At 37.4% G+C, this 17,247-nt stretch overlaps 1 protein-coding gene across 1 annotated transcript in view; it reads right to left on the bottom strand.

Annotated features, from left to right (window-relative positions):
* LOC150088558 (p21-activated protein kinase-interacting protein 1-like) overlaps positions 1-17,247 on the bottom strand; it is a 112,638-nt gene that overhangs the window by 73,565 nt on the left and 21,826 nt on the right. The window contains exon 3 of the mRNA XM_090370232.1: positions 5,327-5,447. Within this exon, the coding sequence (XP_090226358.1) occupies positions 5,327-5,447 (121 nt within the window). The remainder of the gene's footprint in view (positions 1-5,326; positions 5,448-17,247) is intronic.

The raw sequence follows: 17,247 nt of genomic DNA, 5'->3' as shown, positions 1-17,247 counted from the left end.
ATCTTCCCCCGGGGCTTTCCGATTCTTCATTTTCTTCAATGCATGTTCTACCTCATCAGGAAGAATATCGGGTATATCGTATGTGTTGCTACTTTGCAATCCATCTTCCCCACTACTGGTATCATTCCCTCGCTCCTTGTATAATTCTCTATAGTAGTCTTCTGCTATTTGAATTATGCCTTCTCTGCTGTTTATAAGTACACCATTGCTATTCTTCAGTTTCAGTATCATTTGTCTTTCTGTATTACTGCTCATGGCTGCTGATTTAAATCCTTTGTTTTCCCTTAATGCTTGTTCTACTTTTCTTGTGTTAAATCTTTTTATGTCCTCTCTGAGTCTCTTTCTAATGGCTTTGCATAACTCAGTATACTCAATTTTCTCCCTGTCAGTGTTTTTCTTGCTCTTCATTTGTCGTCTTTGGTTCATCATGACAAGTGTTTCTTGACTAATTTTTTCTTCTTTGGATTTCTGTTTCCCTATAGGTTTCTTGGGCTTTATCACTTTCAGAAAGTTGTAATATTCCTCGTCGATATCTTGGTCCCGAGCAGTCTGCAGAAGCTCAAACTTGTTCTTAAGTTCCAGTACATACTGCCTTTTCTCCTCCTCTGTTATTTCAAAGACCTTTGTATTATTTACTCGAGTCAGTTTTTTCCTTTCCTTTCCTACATCTATATCAAGTGTACATCTTACCATTCTGTGATCACTTCCAACATTTACCTTATTCAGGACGGTAACATCATTCACAATATATCTTCTGTTAGTGAGGATGAAGTCGATTTCATTAGTTGTTAATCCATTTGGACTCTTCCATGTCCACTTTCTGTTCACCCTTTTCTTGAAAAAAGTGTTCATTCATTACTGAGAGAACATATACAAGAGTACAACTCAGCAATGGCGTTAGTATCAATGGCCAAAGAGATTAAATCACCGCCTAGAAATGGTCCATACTGTTTTAGAATACATGGCCAGATTTGCCATTTGGTCTCAACGCTATATCCAAATGAGGCAAATAAGCCAGCATATGGACAACTTTATATTTTCGATTCTGCTAAAGCAACAACAAAATGGCTTGAAAAACAATCAAACCAAGGGTGTATGGCTGAAGTAATGCAACAATTGGACGAGATGGTTAAGAGACAATATAATGCACCTACATCCAAAACGGAGGTTGCTGCAATATTTTTTAGTGTAATAAAATAAAAAACAATTTAAAAGACATGGTCTATTGTATGTATAATATTATCAATGTACATATTCTATTATCCGTCATGGTCTCGGTCCCATACCCTGGCAGATAATCGAAGTTCCACTGTATTTCAAATGTGGTCTAACAATAGCCTTATACAATGGGATTATAACGTAATTATCTCCACTAGCGATTGTTCTATAAATCATCGATACTATGCCATGTGCCTTCCCCTTGAAACCAGTCAACAATGCTCAGAGAACTTCATGTCTGACCATATCGTAATACCCAAGTCTCTTTCCTCCATTACCAGCTTTAGTTCAACTTCACCAAGTGTATAAGTTATTTTGGGGTTATTGTTCCCCAGGTGCTGGATTAAAGTATAGCTGCCATTTGCTGGATTAAAGTATAGCTGCCATTTTTCTGACCATCCCTGAAGTCTATCTAGGTCACTCTGATCTGCTTGGCAGTGATCATTAACTACTCTACCAATCTTTACATTATATGCAAATTTAGACCTCACAGCCTGTATCCCTTAATCGACGTCATTTATGAAAATCAAAAGCAACACTGGTCCTAATACTGATCCATTGGGAATCCCACTTCTTACATCAACCCAATCTGAGAAATAACCATTTATCACAACCCTCTGCCTCCTGCCCTGAAGCCACCCAGCTATCCATCTAAGGATTTTTCCTGTGATTCCAACCTGTTCCAGCCTATAAAGTAACTGCTTGTGTGGGAACGAGTCAAATGCTTTGCTGAAATCCAAATAAATAATGTCGAAATTATTCCCCATTTCCAGCTCTTGAGTGACCCTGTCAAAATATCTAACCAGATTAGTTAAACATGATTTTCCTTTTACAAAACCATGCTGAGTATCCTTCAGAATTCCATTTCTATCTCAATGATCTAGAATTCCACCCTTGATCATTGTCTCCATGATTTTTCTACTACTCCAATTAGACTAACCGGCCGGTAATTTCCCACTTCACTCTTAGAACTGCCCTTATGTACTAGAGATACATTGGCACTTTTCCAATGCAATCACTCCCGAGTCCAGTGATGCTCTCGTAATTAGCCTCAGTGGTTAAATGCACTCACTTGCTTTCCTTAAGATTATATGGTATATGCCATCAACCCCCAGGAGCATTACTGGCCTGTAGGCACGAAAGTTTTTTCATTAAATAAACATGTGAAATTTCAACATCATTAATTACACTTTTTAACTTCACTCCCATAATTTCTCATTGATGTAAAGAGTTTTTCTTCTGTAAATATCGATGCAAAATAACTGTTGAGTTCCTCTACAACTTCAGCTGGGGTATCTAATACTATCCACACATCCGATCTGGTTTGTCCTTCTCTTCTTTGCATCTATATATGTGAAGAATTCCTTATCCCCACTCTTTGCTCTCTTTGCCAGTGATTTCTCATAATCTGCCTTTGCCAGCTTAACCTTTTCTGTGGCACTATTACAGATAAATTTGTAGCTGTTATAGGGTTCAGTACTTTTTATTGTTCTGTAACTTTTCCATACCATCTTTTTCTGCTCAAGTAATCTGAACTTCATTATTCATCCAACTTGGGGTCCTTCTTATGGAGTATATTTTTAATGGTATATATGCATTCAAGGCTTCAACAATTAATGTTTTTAAGGTATACTATAATTCAATTGTATTCACTCTCCGCGAGATATCTACCCAGTTAATAGAAGCCGTGTAGCATCTTAAGCCATGATAATTTCCTTTCCTGAAATTATAACCCATTTCTTTGCCTTTAATCACTGCTACCCCTCTTGCTTCATTGTCCATCATAGAACTCCATGATCACTTCCTGCTACTGGTTCCTGTACTGTCAGCCCTATTATGTCATCTGATTCACGGGTGATGGGGTCTAGAGTATTCTTTTCCCTAGTACTTTCCTTGACATGTTGATAGAAATAGCAATCATCTAGTTGATTTAAAAATTGTCCCCCATGTGGAGTTTCCTTCCCATTTGCTCCAATCAATTAGAGGGAAATTAAAATCACCCATAATAAGACATTCACACTTACTTGCCCATTCAATTTTTATGTAGAGGCTCTCATCATAATCTTCACAATCACTTGATCTGTAGCTTACTCTCATTCTTATTAAACCTTTTCTTCCAACTATCTTGCACCGTACAGATTCTATAGTAGCATGGGAAACGTCTGAATCTGGGAAAGCTTTTGTCGCACTCAGGGTGCTTTTAATAAGCAGCATGACTCCACCACCCCTTCTATCTTCCCTACCCTTCCTAAATACATTATACATACCGTACCGAAACTCGTCATCCTCTATCTCCGGGTGGCACCATGTTTCTGTTAGCCCTATTATGTCAGCGTTACTTGTCCTAACCAGCAGTTCAAATTCACTCACATTATTGACGACACTTCTGACATTACCGTATAAACAATTAAGACTTACTGTTCTGGTACAGTTAACTAACCTGACAAACCCCTTAAAGTTATTTAAGCTCACTTCCCTGGCATCAGCTTCCAGCTCGTTTGAAACGTTACTGCCTCAGAACATTTTGCTAATATGTTCTGTTGCGGTAACAAACAAGAATTCTTGAGGTATGTGAAAATGTTACTTTGACCAATATTATCAGATAAATGCATATCTGTATTACCCTTGTTCCCCCAAACTAGCAGTTTCCCTGAACCTTTAGGTTATCCTCAAAAACTCTTGCACCACCTTTGTTTAAATGTATCCCATCTCTACAAAACAAATTCCTTCTATCTACAAGTGCAGGCCAAGCTGATAGAAATTTCCCCTCAAAAGCCTTGCAGAGTCCTTCAAGTCTTGAGTTAATCCACAAGGCTTTCAGCATACAATCCCTCCTATCGTGCCTGAGCAGAATTGCAGACACATTGACATTGTGACCTAACTCACGGCATTTCTATCACACTCCACAATTTTTATTTATATATATGTGAATTGTGAAGGGCACATTTTTATAATTGCTTAATCTCAATGCCCAGATAATATTTCAGTTTCACTTTTTCACCATTGCAATGTTGTCAAACGCATAAAATTTTTTTTAAAAGATATGTGATAATATCTGAGCCAAAAAACCTGTGATATTTTCAATCAATTGCTTGTAACTGCAATAGTGGAAGTGAGCAAGAAAGTTGTTCCACCACTAGTGTGTCAAGTGAATTTTTTTTAGTGAGAATTTGATAAAGCACAAGCTAAATTTGATTTGGAATAAATATTTTTTTGAATTGTTCTTCTTGTTGTCTTTTCCACATATATTTACATGGGCGCTATTATTCCGAACTGGCATCTGCAATTCCTTCTCAACTTAAAAACCAGTCTGAACATCTACCTCAAATTAGTCAACATTCATTTACTATTCAACTTCAAATTTAATGGTCAATCTGTGTGCCTTCTTTTTGGATAAATCCTAGGATGTATGTATTATCATCAGCAAAGCTATGAACAGGATTTCCTGCCAGTGGAAGAAGGTCATGATCATTAATACAGAAGGAAGAGAGTGCAAGAAAGTTAACAGAACCTTGGGGAACTTCCAGTTGAGAAGTTAAAAGACAGATAGACATCTACTATCATTTGCAGTGAGTGGCCGGAAAGAAAACTGGCTAGCCAATATAAAAAAAAAAAAAAAAACAGATGGTGAATAACATGAATAATGAATAACACAAACCAAGGCATCACACTAGCTGATCGATACTAATGAATCCATATTGGCAATTGTTCATCAGATGGAAGGTTTAAAAATAACATAAGAGTTGACGGATTTCACCATTAATTTAGAAGGAGCAGAATGAAGTACAATGGGGAAGATAACCAAAAGAAAAGAATTATCTCATGACAGAGTATCTGCACTTGCCCATTCTATCTGCATAGAGGCGTTCTTCATACTCATCATAGTCTTCTGGTCTGCAGTATACCCCTACTCTCATTTTCCCACTGCTTTCTGATATGCCACTACCAGCACAGATTCACTGGCAACAAAGTTTCCATTAATCCTATTATGTCAGTGTTAGTTATTCCAACCAGGAGTTCAAATTCACTCATATGATTAGCAGAACTCCTAATACTGTTATAATTATACCATATATTGCACTCATATAATTAGATGCAATGGACTTACCCATGTCCTCGTAATGTTTTAACACACTGCCAGTTATTTGTAGTCCATACACAGATGGTGCCATCATCACTAGAACTCAGAAGATGAGAATTTTCATGTAGCTGTAGACATGTTATGGTGCCTGGATGAAAGGAAATCAAAAAACTATTTTAGCACCTCCTGTAAAAAGAAAACATACAATTTAAAAGAAAAGGCAAGTCTGAAAACAACTGACAATTTTGAAATTTAATTTGAAAAAATCTACAGTGGTTCAAAAAAACTTGGGATGTTTGAAATACCACAGGAAAAAAACAATGCAGCAGAATACTGATTTAGTAACATTACTGCAGCAGTTTTTTTGGCAATATATTCATGAAAAGCTGCAGTGTAATATTACAAATACAAATATTAATATTGCAATACTGAGATTTCTTACTCAGAATTACCACAATTTACAACATTGGGAATGATATTAAGATCAGTGAAAAAAAAATGACTCAATTCAAACATGTTATATTGAAATACAAATGTGCAGAACATCTGAAAGCACTGCTCTCACTCTCTCTCTCTCTCTCCCCCTCCCTACTCCAAGCGTGGAATCAATTCTTAAATGAAGGTCAGGTCAGCAAGTGCAGAATCAGCGCTAAAAGTTCTGAAGAAAAAGAAATGCTTTTTCTGCAGAACTCAGGGGAAAAACTTAACTATATCTTAACATTCTTCCACAAAATTGAGAATCATGCAACTTTCTGTTATTATAATTTGTCTCACTCCTTTTGCTGAACTCTTAGAAATAGCACATCACCAGAAGTGATAATGATATGAACTGATGAATTCTCATATCGCCACACACATATAATTATGTATCCACTGAGTGACCAATTTATTAAGTATACTTACCAAACAGTGAGCAGGTAGTCCCACTTTATCTCTCAGAACAGCATCAATGGTATGAACTTAATAAGATGTCTAAAGTGCATCATATGGGTGCTGATGATGAGATGCATCCCTTCATCAATATGCCAGCCATGAAAAAATGCACATCAACAGAAACAATTTCCAGATAATTTGTGGCATTCAAATATTGCTCCACTGGTATTAAAGAGCCAAAAATTCACCACAAAAACTCCTCAACACCATTATACTGTGTTGAGGAGTGTTTTTCATACATCCTGCCTGCATTTTTAATACCCAGCAGGATGGGTTCATACATTCATACTATTTGTCAAATTGTGGTCCTCCCATTTGTGACAAACAGCACTAGGATTTGTCAGATAGACACTGTTTTTCCCAATCCTCCAGTACTGGTGTTCCTGAGCCCACCATAACTGCCCACCCAGTCTGGTTTTTTGCTGGCAGGATAAGAATCAAGTTCAGTTGTCAGCTACAATACCCCATCTGTAACAAGGTGTAAAAGTTAGTTACAGATGTAAATACTACCAAGGGTAACGGAAAGGGTTTTTGCTTTCGTAAAGATGACTACAGTGATCTCAGACAAGAAAGCACAAAGGGTGCCGAAATAAGAACAGCAGGACTGAATTTTCTGTGTCACCATATACAAGCTTATCACCCAAATGTCGCTAGCCATTGTCGGTTTAACAACTGGCTCACAAAAATTCTTGAAAATTTAACAACTGGCTCACGCAAGCCAGCTTCTGCATAGCTATGAAAAGTGCTATGCTACTTTCTGCTTTTGCACCTGCTCTTTTGCCAGTTTTCTTGAATAATAATACACTATGAGGCTGAGAGGTAAAGGGCTCTTCAGCTTCCTTTTGTTTTGTTGTATTACGATGCTTTTCAATATCACTTAATTTGACTGTCAGTGCATATTTACAATATTTACAAGAACATTTTAAATAATCACCTTCTAATCTGCACAGCCAGTTCTTATATTTAGTGTCATTGAGCCATTAATCACAAAGGTGTTGGTTAAATTTTTTACTCATTTTCACAGAAGGATAAAATTACACACTACTGTTTATTATTAAAATTCACAAGTAAATAAAAAATAGTCACAAACTCAAAGTAACTGAATCGTCACAAATGAAGATGGCATACTTTTGTTAACACTTTATTAAACTTATTCAGAACAATGGATGCCATACAGAGACATGGCATTCATTGTTCTGATTTGAGTTACCACATTATGTTTTGGGTAGGATATGCTTGTAATTTGAAAAGAGAAACCTGCATTAAGCAACCCTCTATTAAGCACCACCCTACGTCAAGCAGTGCATTTTTATTGGTCCCTTGCTAAATCCCACTTGTGAACACCATCTTAAGTACCAGTGGCAGGGAGCACAATCAGTCCCCAAAGCTAATGTGACCTGTAATTAAGCAAGCATTTTTATTGTCAGAAAGTTGTATTTTCCTTGATTTTTTTTTTTTTTTTAATTTATTTTTCTATTTAGTCAGCCAGAATGAAAACAGTCAGTCGACTAAACAGGTAACAGTTTCCCCCCCCCCTTTTTTATCATAAATAATAATGCCACAAAATGACAATGAAAATGGCAATACTGTATGCACTAAAGCTAAATCCTTGAATTTTAAGATATTTCCAGTAGAGGAGCAAAGATGCAGCATTACTTCAGTTGAGAGACTGTTTACATAACCAATTTACAATGTATGCTATTTTAGTAATTGAGAATGTGGATTGTCTGTATATACCATCAATTAGAGCAAGGTTACATGGTTTCCTTGTAAAGTTCAGGTTTTGATATGTTTGGTCTGAAAGTACTACAACTACAAGATGCTCAGCAGTTTAGTACTGGAAAGTGTTAAGAAATGTTGCAGCACAGAGTTTCAGCTTGCACATTTTTTGAGAAAAATAAAATAAATGCATCAAATATAATGCTAGATATTGTGCCACAGCACAAATTATAATGAGAAGGTGCTAGATAAACAAAAAAGAAAAAAAAAAGAAAGACTATCTAACACAAAAAGTATTAAGACGTCGACACTGGTTTCTAACAGTTTCAGTGTGAATACTGTGTGAACAATGTATTGCTCAGTGTTCACACTGAGCAACACAATTCATTTTGTGTTGGGCGCCACTCAGAAGTCAGACATTACAGTAGCAATGTGTGTGAGGTAGAACTGCATTAATGTTTGGTGCCTGATTGTTTGTTTGTGTGTATTGAAGTTTAGTGGCACATGGACTACATGGGTCATAATGCGCCAGTTCATATGGTGTGATGTTGGTGCCTGAGAACTTGATTAAAACAAGCTGAGTTTATTATTCTTATTACTATAATTGCAAATTTTTTCACTTAAATTTCTAGGTTTATTCATAATGAATGGAATAACTTTTTGTTAACAACATGATACAGTAACCTATTTTTAGTTATTTATGTGACTGCAGATTATCAACATCATTTTATTTGTTAGAGAGCATTAAATTAAAATTATAACTAGATTGAGGTACAGTAATATTTTGTGCGCTCGACTAATTGCTTTTATTCCCAGTTTTAAACTTATTAATAGTTAATTATATTATTTTCTGTTTGGATTTAAGAGTACAACCAGTGTCTCAAAAACAAACGTACCCCTTTCAGGAGCAACCAAGAGAAAACTTTAAAAAAAAAAGCAGATGAAAGAGGAAAAGGATTTTGCATCTGGCATTCTGGAGGGTGAAAATAAAGGAAATGATACCTCTACGATTATGGCAGATGATTCTTTATTGCAAAATTGTGATGAACTCATATCCAATGATCACAATAAAACAGTAATTAATGATGATCCAGCCATGTGGCCAAAAGTCATATGCAATGACTTAATGATAAATTTGGAAAACCAAGTACCACAACAAATAACAGATGTTGATTTCCCTCAGAATGATGTAACAAGAAATTCTCAGTTAGTTACTATAAACAGACTTTAAAAAAACAGGGAAACAATGCCACGAAGATGGTAACTTTATTCAGTTAGCATATCACATACAGTGTTTACTACTTCTGTTGCATGCTGTTTAGAAGCTCTAACAATAGTACTGTTCAAAATCAGATTTCTAAATGGTTATAACAATTGGAAAAAACTTAGTACTGCACTTAAAGAACATGAACTTGGAATTAGTCATAAAAATTGTTATTGTCAGTGGCATAACTGCACAAAAGATTAGATTTAGAAAAAATAATATATAGTAATGCTTTAAAATTGTTCAACAAAGAAAAAGAAAAGTTAAAATTGTTCTATCAACAAATAATTGCTGTAATATTATTTCTATGTAGTAAAAATGTAGCTTTCAGGGAAAGTAATGAATTCTTTCTCAAATATTAGATAACTAGTCTAATACTTGAGTAAGTAAAGCATGTATACAGTATTATCTGTCTTACAGACTGTAAAACAAGTTTTGTAAAATTTAGTGACGTACTGAACACAATTTAAAATGCCAGAATTGCAAAATATTACAGTTAGCAAATGGACTTCACACCAGATGTTTCACACAAAGAACAAATGTCAATAATACTAAGACATACATACTGATAAGAACTCTAATCAGGTAAAAATACTTGAAAACTATAAGATTTTTGAAGCTTTAGATCACACTGGCGAAGGTCTTACAAATCTGCTGTTAAATACTTTAGAAGTATAATACAGACATTAACAATTGCAGGGGGCAATGTTACGATAGTGGGTCAAATATGAAGGGGTGTTCGGAAGCATTCTGCGACAACATGAGGTAAATTTCTCTCATTTTATTACTAATTCCTTCCAAACATACTATGCACTGAGAAAGACAAGGCTTCAATGTAAATAATGGAGTCCTGGCCATTTGATTTAAATTTAGTAGTATAACATTATTTTGTGATTAATTTGGTGTATTTATTCTTTACTCGGCCTTGTAATTGCATAAAAGTATCGGTAAGGGTTTCCACGTGTTCGTAACTACCGTTCGTAACTACCGCTACCGTCATAACTTTCCCGCCTTTGTGATACGATAGTTATACACCGTACTAGATAGCGTTAGTTGAACTTCGTTAGCAGTTAAATTGTACGTTTAAATAAATACATATAACGACTTAGATTACAAATGTAATATAATTAATTATATTTAACATAATTAATAACATAACTAATTATAATTAATTAATAAATTAATAGAATCATGACTCAGACCAGAGCAGCAAAGCAAAAGGCTCAAGCTAATGGAAGTGCTGTGGCTCAGAGCAGAACTGAGGGGGGCAGTTGTCCTCTGACTCACAGCCTTATAAAATGCACTGTTTCCTTGATGTTTGCAGAGCAATCGGGTACGGGACATGATACTGCCAAGGGGGATGTCTTTGTGTGTGCGCGATGCAAGGTGTGTATCGATATCAGGCAACAACTCGGCGTTCTTGTGGGCCTATATGAGAGCTTGAAGGACAGGGTGGATGCCCTCGAAGAAACTAAATTGAGGGGCCCATCAAGCTCTCAGCTGCCCACATCAACGCCAGAGCTTGCACTTGGGCATCGCGTGACACAGAGACAACCCCCAAGGCAGAATGCACTGGTCCCGAAGGAACTAGTAGTTGTTGGTGACTCTATTGTCAGGGAAACGGGGAACATGCTTTGTAAAAAAGATAGGTGGAACAGGACCAGGGTATGTCTGCCAGGGGCAAAGGTTGATGACGTTGTAGAGCGAATATCATCTTTTAAGGGCACAAAAGGTGATATAGTTGTACACGTTGGCACTAATAATATTAAGAGTAGGAGACCGGCAGAATTACTTAACAAGTACAGGTCACTGTTGAACAAAAGCCGAGAATTAGGGTTGAATTTGAAAGTGTCTGCAATTCTGCCCAGACACGACAGGAGGGAGTATATGATGAGAGCCTTGTCGATCAATTCGGCCCTGGAAAGATTGTGCAAGGCTCAAGGGATAGAATTTTTTTCAGCCTGGTCTGTACTTGTTAACAGGAGAGATTGCTTCTACAGGGATGGGATACACTTAAATAGAAAGGGTGCAAGAATATTTGCTGATGCTATCGAGACAGTGTTAGGTGGGTCGGAAAACTGCTAGCTTGGGGGGAGACAAAGACCAATAGATTGACAGTAGCCACTGGCAGAGGTGAAAGTGATTCTTGCACTGCTTCTATTAGAATGAGCAGAAGCCTGAAAAACAAGATGCATGGTATTTCAGAGACTGCTGGGAGCCATTGCGGTACAAGTAAACACATGGGTTGTGTTAGGGTAGCTAAGAATAGAAACAGGTGCAGGTATACTTGTGTGTACACCAATGCTAGGAGTTTAGTAAATAAATTTGATGAATTTGAGGTATTGCTCAAAACATCGAAGGCAGATATTGTTGGGATATCAGAGACGTGGTGTCACACAGATATAAGGGATGCAGAACTGCAATTTGGGGAGTACAACGTCTACAGAAAGGATAGACAGGATAGGAAGGGGGAGGGGTTATGCTATTAGTTAAGAAACACATAAAAACCAAGGAAGTGAAGCCAGTCGACATCGCTGGACAGTGCAGTGTGGAGTCAGTTTGGTGTGACATAAACATTGGGAGATCAAAATTGAGAGTAGGAGTGTGCTATAGGCCTAATGACTCTGATCAGTATAATAAGGAACAGTACAGGGAAATAGAGTGGGCCAGTAAATCAGAGAGTCTTATCATGGGAGATTTTAATTTCCCAGATATTGACTGGAATTTGGGGGCTGGTTACTCACACGCTAGCAGGGCTTTTGTGGATTTATTGGATGATTATTTTCTACATCAGCATGTTCGGGAGGCAACTAGAGGGAGTAATACTCTTGATTTGATTATCAGCAGTGATTCTTCGTGCATTAAGAATCTGCAGATAAATGAACCACTAGGTGGCAGTGATCACAATGTGCTGAAGTGGGATTTACTCAAAGAGGTAACTACCATTAGGGGTAAAGGGAAGGGTTATTGCTTCCGTAAAGGCGACTACGATGGACTGAGACAGTATTTAAATTCTATACAGTGGGACCAACTGATGATGTTACCAACAGCAAATTCAAAATGGGACGCATTCAAAGAACTTATCTTGGAAGCTACTAGGCTTTACATACCAACTAAGAAATATTGTTCAAGGTTTAGGCCAAAATGGATGTCAGATGAACTAATGAGGCATATGGCAGAGAAGAAAAATGCATGGGATACATACAAATTAACACATGACACAGAAGCCTATGATAGATACAAGTTGATATGCAACCAAGTTACAAAGGAGGTTAGGCAGGCGAAGGCAGATTACGAGAAATCCTTGGCAAGGGATGTAAAGAAAAACAGCAAAGAGTTCTTTACTTATGTAAACTCTAGAAGGAAGGGAATGAATGAGATTGGTCCACTTGATATTGATGGGTCAACTGTTGATGATCCTGCTCATGTAGCTAACAAGCTAAATGAATATTTTGCATCGACATTCACACATGAGGAGTTATTCAGCGAGGGGAATGCCAGAGGTGTATTCAACTCTAGCAGTAAGCTACAGAATCTTGAAATAACTGGGAGTAAAGTGGAGGAGAAACTGTTGAAGATAAACACAAGAAAGGCACCCGGGATGGATGGGATCTATCCAGTTATATTAAAGGAGGCAGCAAAGGAAGTAAGCAAACCCTTAGCCATAATTATGAGAGCTTCCTTGAACTCAGGGGAGGTACCCATAGACTGGAAATGTGCAAATGTGACCCCAATTCACAAAGGAGGATCAAAGGCTGACACAAGTAATTATAGACCTGTGAGCTTAACTTCTGTTCCAGGAAAATTAATGGAGGCACTGGTTAAAGAAGCACTGCAGGATCATCTAGACAAGACTTCAGTTATAGCTCAGACACAGCATGGTTTTGTTAAGGGGAAGTCTTGCCTGACCAACTTGATTGGATACTATGATACAGTCACAAAAGAACTGGATGCAGGGAATAACTTTGATATTATATACTTGGATCTTAGAAAGGCTTTTGATACTGTTGCACATGGAAGACTGCTACACAAATTGGAGCAGTGTGACATTGGAGGCAAATTGCTGCTATGGATAAAGGGGTGGTTGAGGGGGAGAAGACAGAGAGTGGTAATCAATGGACACTGCTCATCGTGGACTGATGTTATTAGTGGAGTCCCTCAGGGCTCAGTGTTGGGTCCATTATTGTTTCCTGTATTTATAAATGATATTGATGATGGTATATCGGGCTTAATGTCCAAGTTTGCAGACGATACAAAGGTTGGCAGGGTTGTCAAGGACACTACTGACACTATGCTGCTGCAACAGGATCTGGAAAGGTTGAGCAGATGGGCTGAGAGGTGGCAAATGAAGTTTAACATTGACAAATGTAAAGTACTACACATGGGAAACAGCAACCCCAGAGCAACGTATCAACTCTGTGGTACTACACTGACAGTGGTAGAGAATGAAAGGGACTTGGGGGTGGTTGTGCAGGCAGATATGAAGTTCTCTGAGCAGTGCAGACGGGCTGCAAGAGTAGCTCATGGAGTATTGTCAATGATATACAGGAATTTTTCCAGCAGGGATAAGGAGGTGATTATTCCATTGTATAAGGCGATGGTCAGGCCACACCTAGAGTACTGTATACAGGTCTGGAGGCCTCATTTCAAGAAGGATGTAGAGCTGCTGGACGAGTACAGAGAAGGGCAACAAGATTAGTGAATGGAACAAAGGGGTGCTCTTACGAAGAAAGGCTTAAGTTTTGCAAATTACAGTGTCTGGAGACTAGGCACCAGCGAGGTGATCTGATAGAGGTGTATAAAACCTTGAATGGTTTAAGCATGCTCAATGCTGATGGGATTCTTCCTCTAGCTCAGAAAAATCACCTGAGAGGGCATAAATTCAAATTGAGGAAAGACAGATGTAGGATAGACGTGCGGAAATTTGCCTTTAGCCAGCGGGTGGTTGGTTGGTGGAACAGACTTCCATCCCTTGTGGTGGAGGTTGATAGCCTAAATAAGTTTAAGGCTCAGCTGGACAGGTATTTTGAACGAACAGAGGGGTGAAGTGGAAGTGGGTTTTTTTTTTTTGGCTGATGCTGCATAAGCTTGCTTTCTTGCATCAAATGCCTCTGCTAATGCTAATGCACCATGACTTTACTTATCATTCATAAAAATTCCAATTATCATTTTAACAGCACCTAATGACCTGTGGATATGACCAGCTTGTTGGTCATATACACATGTGTAATTTGTCTCCTGAAGTGTATGTTTATGGGCTGATTTCCATATTGTGCAAACTGAAAAATCCGCAATAACTCATGGGGGGAGGGAGATTGGCAAACTACAGCCTTGACTGACAAGTAACAAATGGCAATGTATCATGCTGAACAAAGGACTTGCATCAATCCCAACCCGAGGTAGTCAGAAAGGGTAACCACCTAATTGCAACTTACAGCACCCCCACCACCAGCCAGTGTTAACAATCACAGCCAAAGATCTAAAATTACACAGAGAATTCACAAACTCAACCCCAGCAAAAGAAATATGGAAAATAAAATACATGTTAAAGCTACAGGACCCTGCAAAGTGATACAGCAGCTATTCAAAGTTACCTATAAGATCAAGCAAGTGATCAACCCATATAGGGAGCACATTGATTACTTAAATGCAATTAAGTAGTATTTTGTTGGGAAGGAAGAACTGGTATTAGCTTTGGAATTAGCTTTGCACCACATAATTGAAATGAAATGATCACGCATTAGAGAATAATCCTACTTACCCATGTTTATATTTTCAAACATAGACTAGAATATAGCCAGAAATTCAAAATTTAAGATATTTCAATTTTAACATAATTTTACTATTTTTTGAAAAAAGAAAGAGAAAGACATTTATGACATAGAATCTGTCAAAAAGGCAGATTCTCCATCATATAGGTTGGGTGACAGCTGTGTTTTTTTTTTTTTTTTTTTTTTAATGAAAACCTCAAACAAGAGGTATTAGAACCTATAGTACTTAATATAGGGCATGGGCTGAAGGTTGAGCAGATGAAAGAATAAATGACACTAGACTTGAACTTCTGTAGATTGTAATTTTCAGAAAATATGTATGAAGGAAAGTTGTTCCAGAAAACAGAAGTTGAATGAATAAATGAGGAAGAAGAAAAGTTGGTTTTGTAAATTTGAAGTTGGACAGTAAACAGATGTTGACTGATTGTGGCACATGTTTGGTCTGCTTCGGGGAGGGGGGGGGTGAATTATATAAGCCAATTCAAAAGAACAAAGAACAATTCAAAAGAATTTTGTCGTGTATGGAAGTAATTCTACTTCCATACACGACAAAATAGGTGATTTTCAGAAAATAGTTTTAAATGATAGTATCCAATTTGATTGGATACTATTATGTGGTCACAAAGGAACTGGATGCAGGGAATAACTTTGATATCATATATTTGGATCTTAGAAAGGCTTTTGATACTGTTGCACATGGAAGACTGCTGAACAAATTGGAGCAGTGTGGCATTGGAGGCAAATTGCTGCTATGGATAAAGGAATGGTTGAGTAGGAGAAGACAGAGAGTGGTAATCAATGGACACTGCTCATCGTGGACTAATGTTATTAGTGGAGTCCCTCAGGGTTCAGTGTTGGGTCCATTGTTGTTTTCTGTATTTATAAATGATATTGATGATGGTATATCAAGCTTAATGTCCAAGTTTGCAGACGATACAAAGATTGGTAGGGTTGTTAAGGACACTAATGACAGTATGCTGCTGTAACAGGTTCTAGAAAAGTTGAGCAGATGGGCTGAGAGGTGGCAAATGAAGTTTAACTTTGACAAATGTAAAGTACTACATATGGGAAACAGCAACCCCAGAGCAACGTATCAACTGTGTGGAACTACACTGACAGTGGTAGAAAATGAAAAGAACCTGGGGTAATTGTGCAGGCAGATATGAAGTTTTCTGAGCAGTGCAGACAGTCTGCAAGAGTAGCTCATGGTGTCTTGTCATGGTGTCAGGGATAAGGAGGTGATTATCCCCTTGTATAAGGCAATGGTCAGGCCACACCTAGAGTTCTGTATACAGGTCTGGAGGCCTCATTTCAAGAATGATGTAGAGCTGTTGGAACGAGTACAGAGAAGGGCAACAAGATTAGTGTATGGAACAAAGGGTTGCTCTTACGAAGAAAGGCTTAAGTTTTGCAAATTACAGTGTCTGGAGACTAGGCACCTGCGAGGTGATCTGACTAAGGTGTATAAAGCCTTGAACGATTTGAGCATGCTCAATGCTGATGGGATTCTTCCTCTTGCTCAGAATAATCATCTGAGAGGGCATAAATTTAAATTGAGGAAAGACAGTTGTAGGATAGATGTGTGGAAGTTTGCCTTTAGCCAACAGGTAGTTGGTTGGTGGAACAGACTTCCATCCTTTGTTGTGGAAGTTGATAGCCTAAATAAATTTAAGGCTGAGCTGTACAGGTATTTGGAACGAATGAAGGGATGAAATGGGAGCGGTTTTTTGTTTTTTTTGGCTGATGCTGCATAAGCTTGCTTTCTTGCATCATATGCCTCTACTAATGCTAATGAGTTACTTTTATTTTTATAGTGATACCTTATCCATATCAATATGGATAAGAAATTTAATGCCCTTCTCTTATTATATTTTGTTCACTGTAACATATTTGCAGATATGTCAGAAAACAGCAAATTTACTCAAAAGAAGCAGATATCTGGAAACAAGTTGTTTACATTCAATAATGCTTATATAGGTAATCTCGGCAGTTTTTCATCAAGCCCATGGATTAGAGAAGTAAAAAAAGTAACATTTGAGAGAATGTAGAATCATACTTTGAACTGTCATTTACCAACTGAAAAAAGGGAGAACGCAGACTCAATTGCCTAGAACAAAAATCTTTATAATAAATATAACAATGGACCACTATTATAAAGGATTTATAATAGTACTACCACCACCACTATAAAGGATCTATTATGACAAGAGAGATTTTATTGACAAAAAAAAAAAATAAATAAATAAAATATTTTTAATTTA

This window comes from Mastigoproctus giganteus, chromosome 3 (assembly GCF_048544385.1).
Source record: "Mastigoproctus giganteus isolate SK-2022 chromosome 3, ASM4854438v1, whole genome shotgun sequence".
Lineage (NCBI taxonomy): Eukaryota > Metazoa > Arthropoda > Arachnida > Uropygi > Thelyphonidae > Mastigoproctus > Mastigoproctus giganteus.
This window is presented reverse-complemented; position numbering and strand designations above follow the sequence as displayed.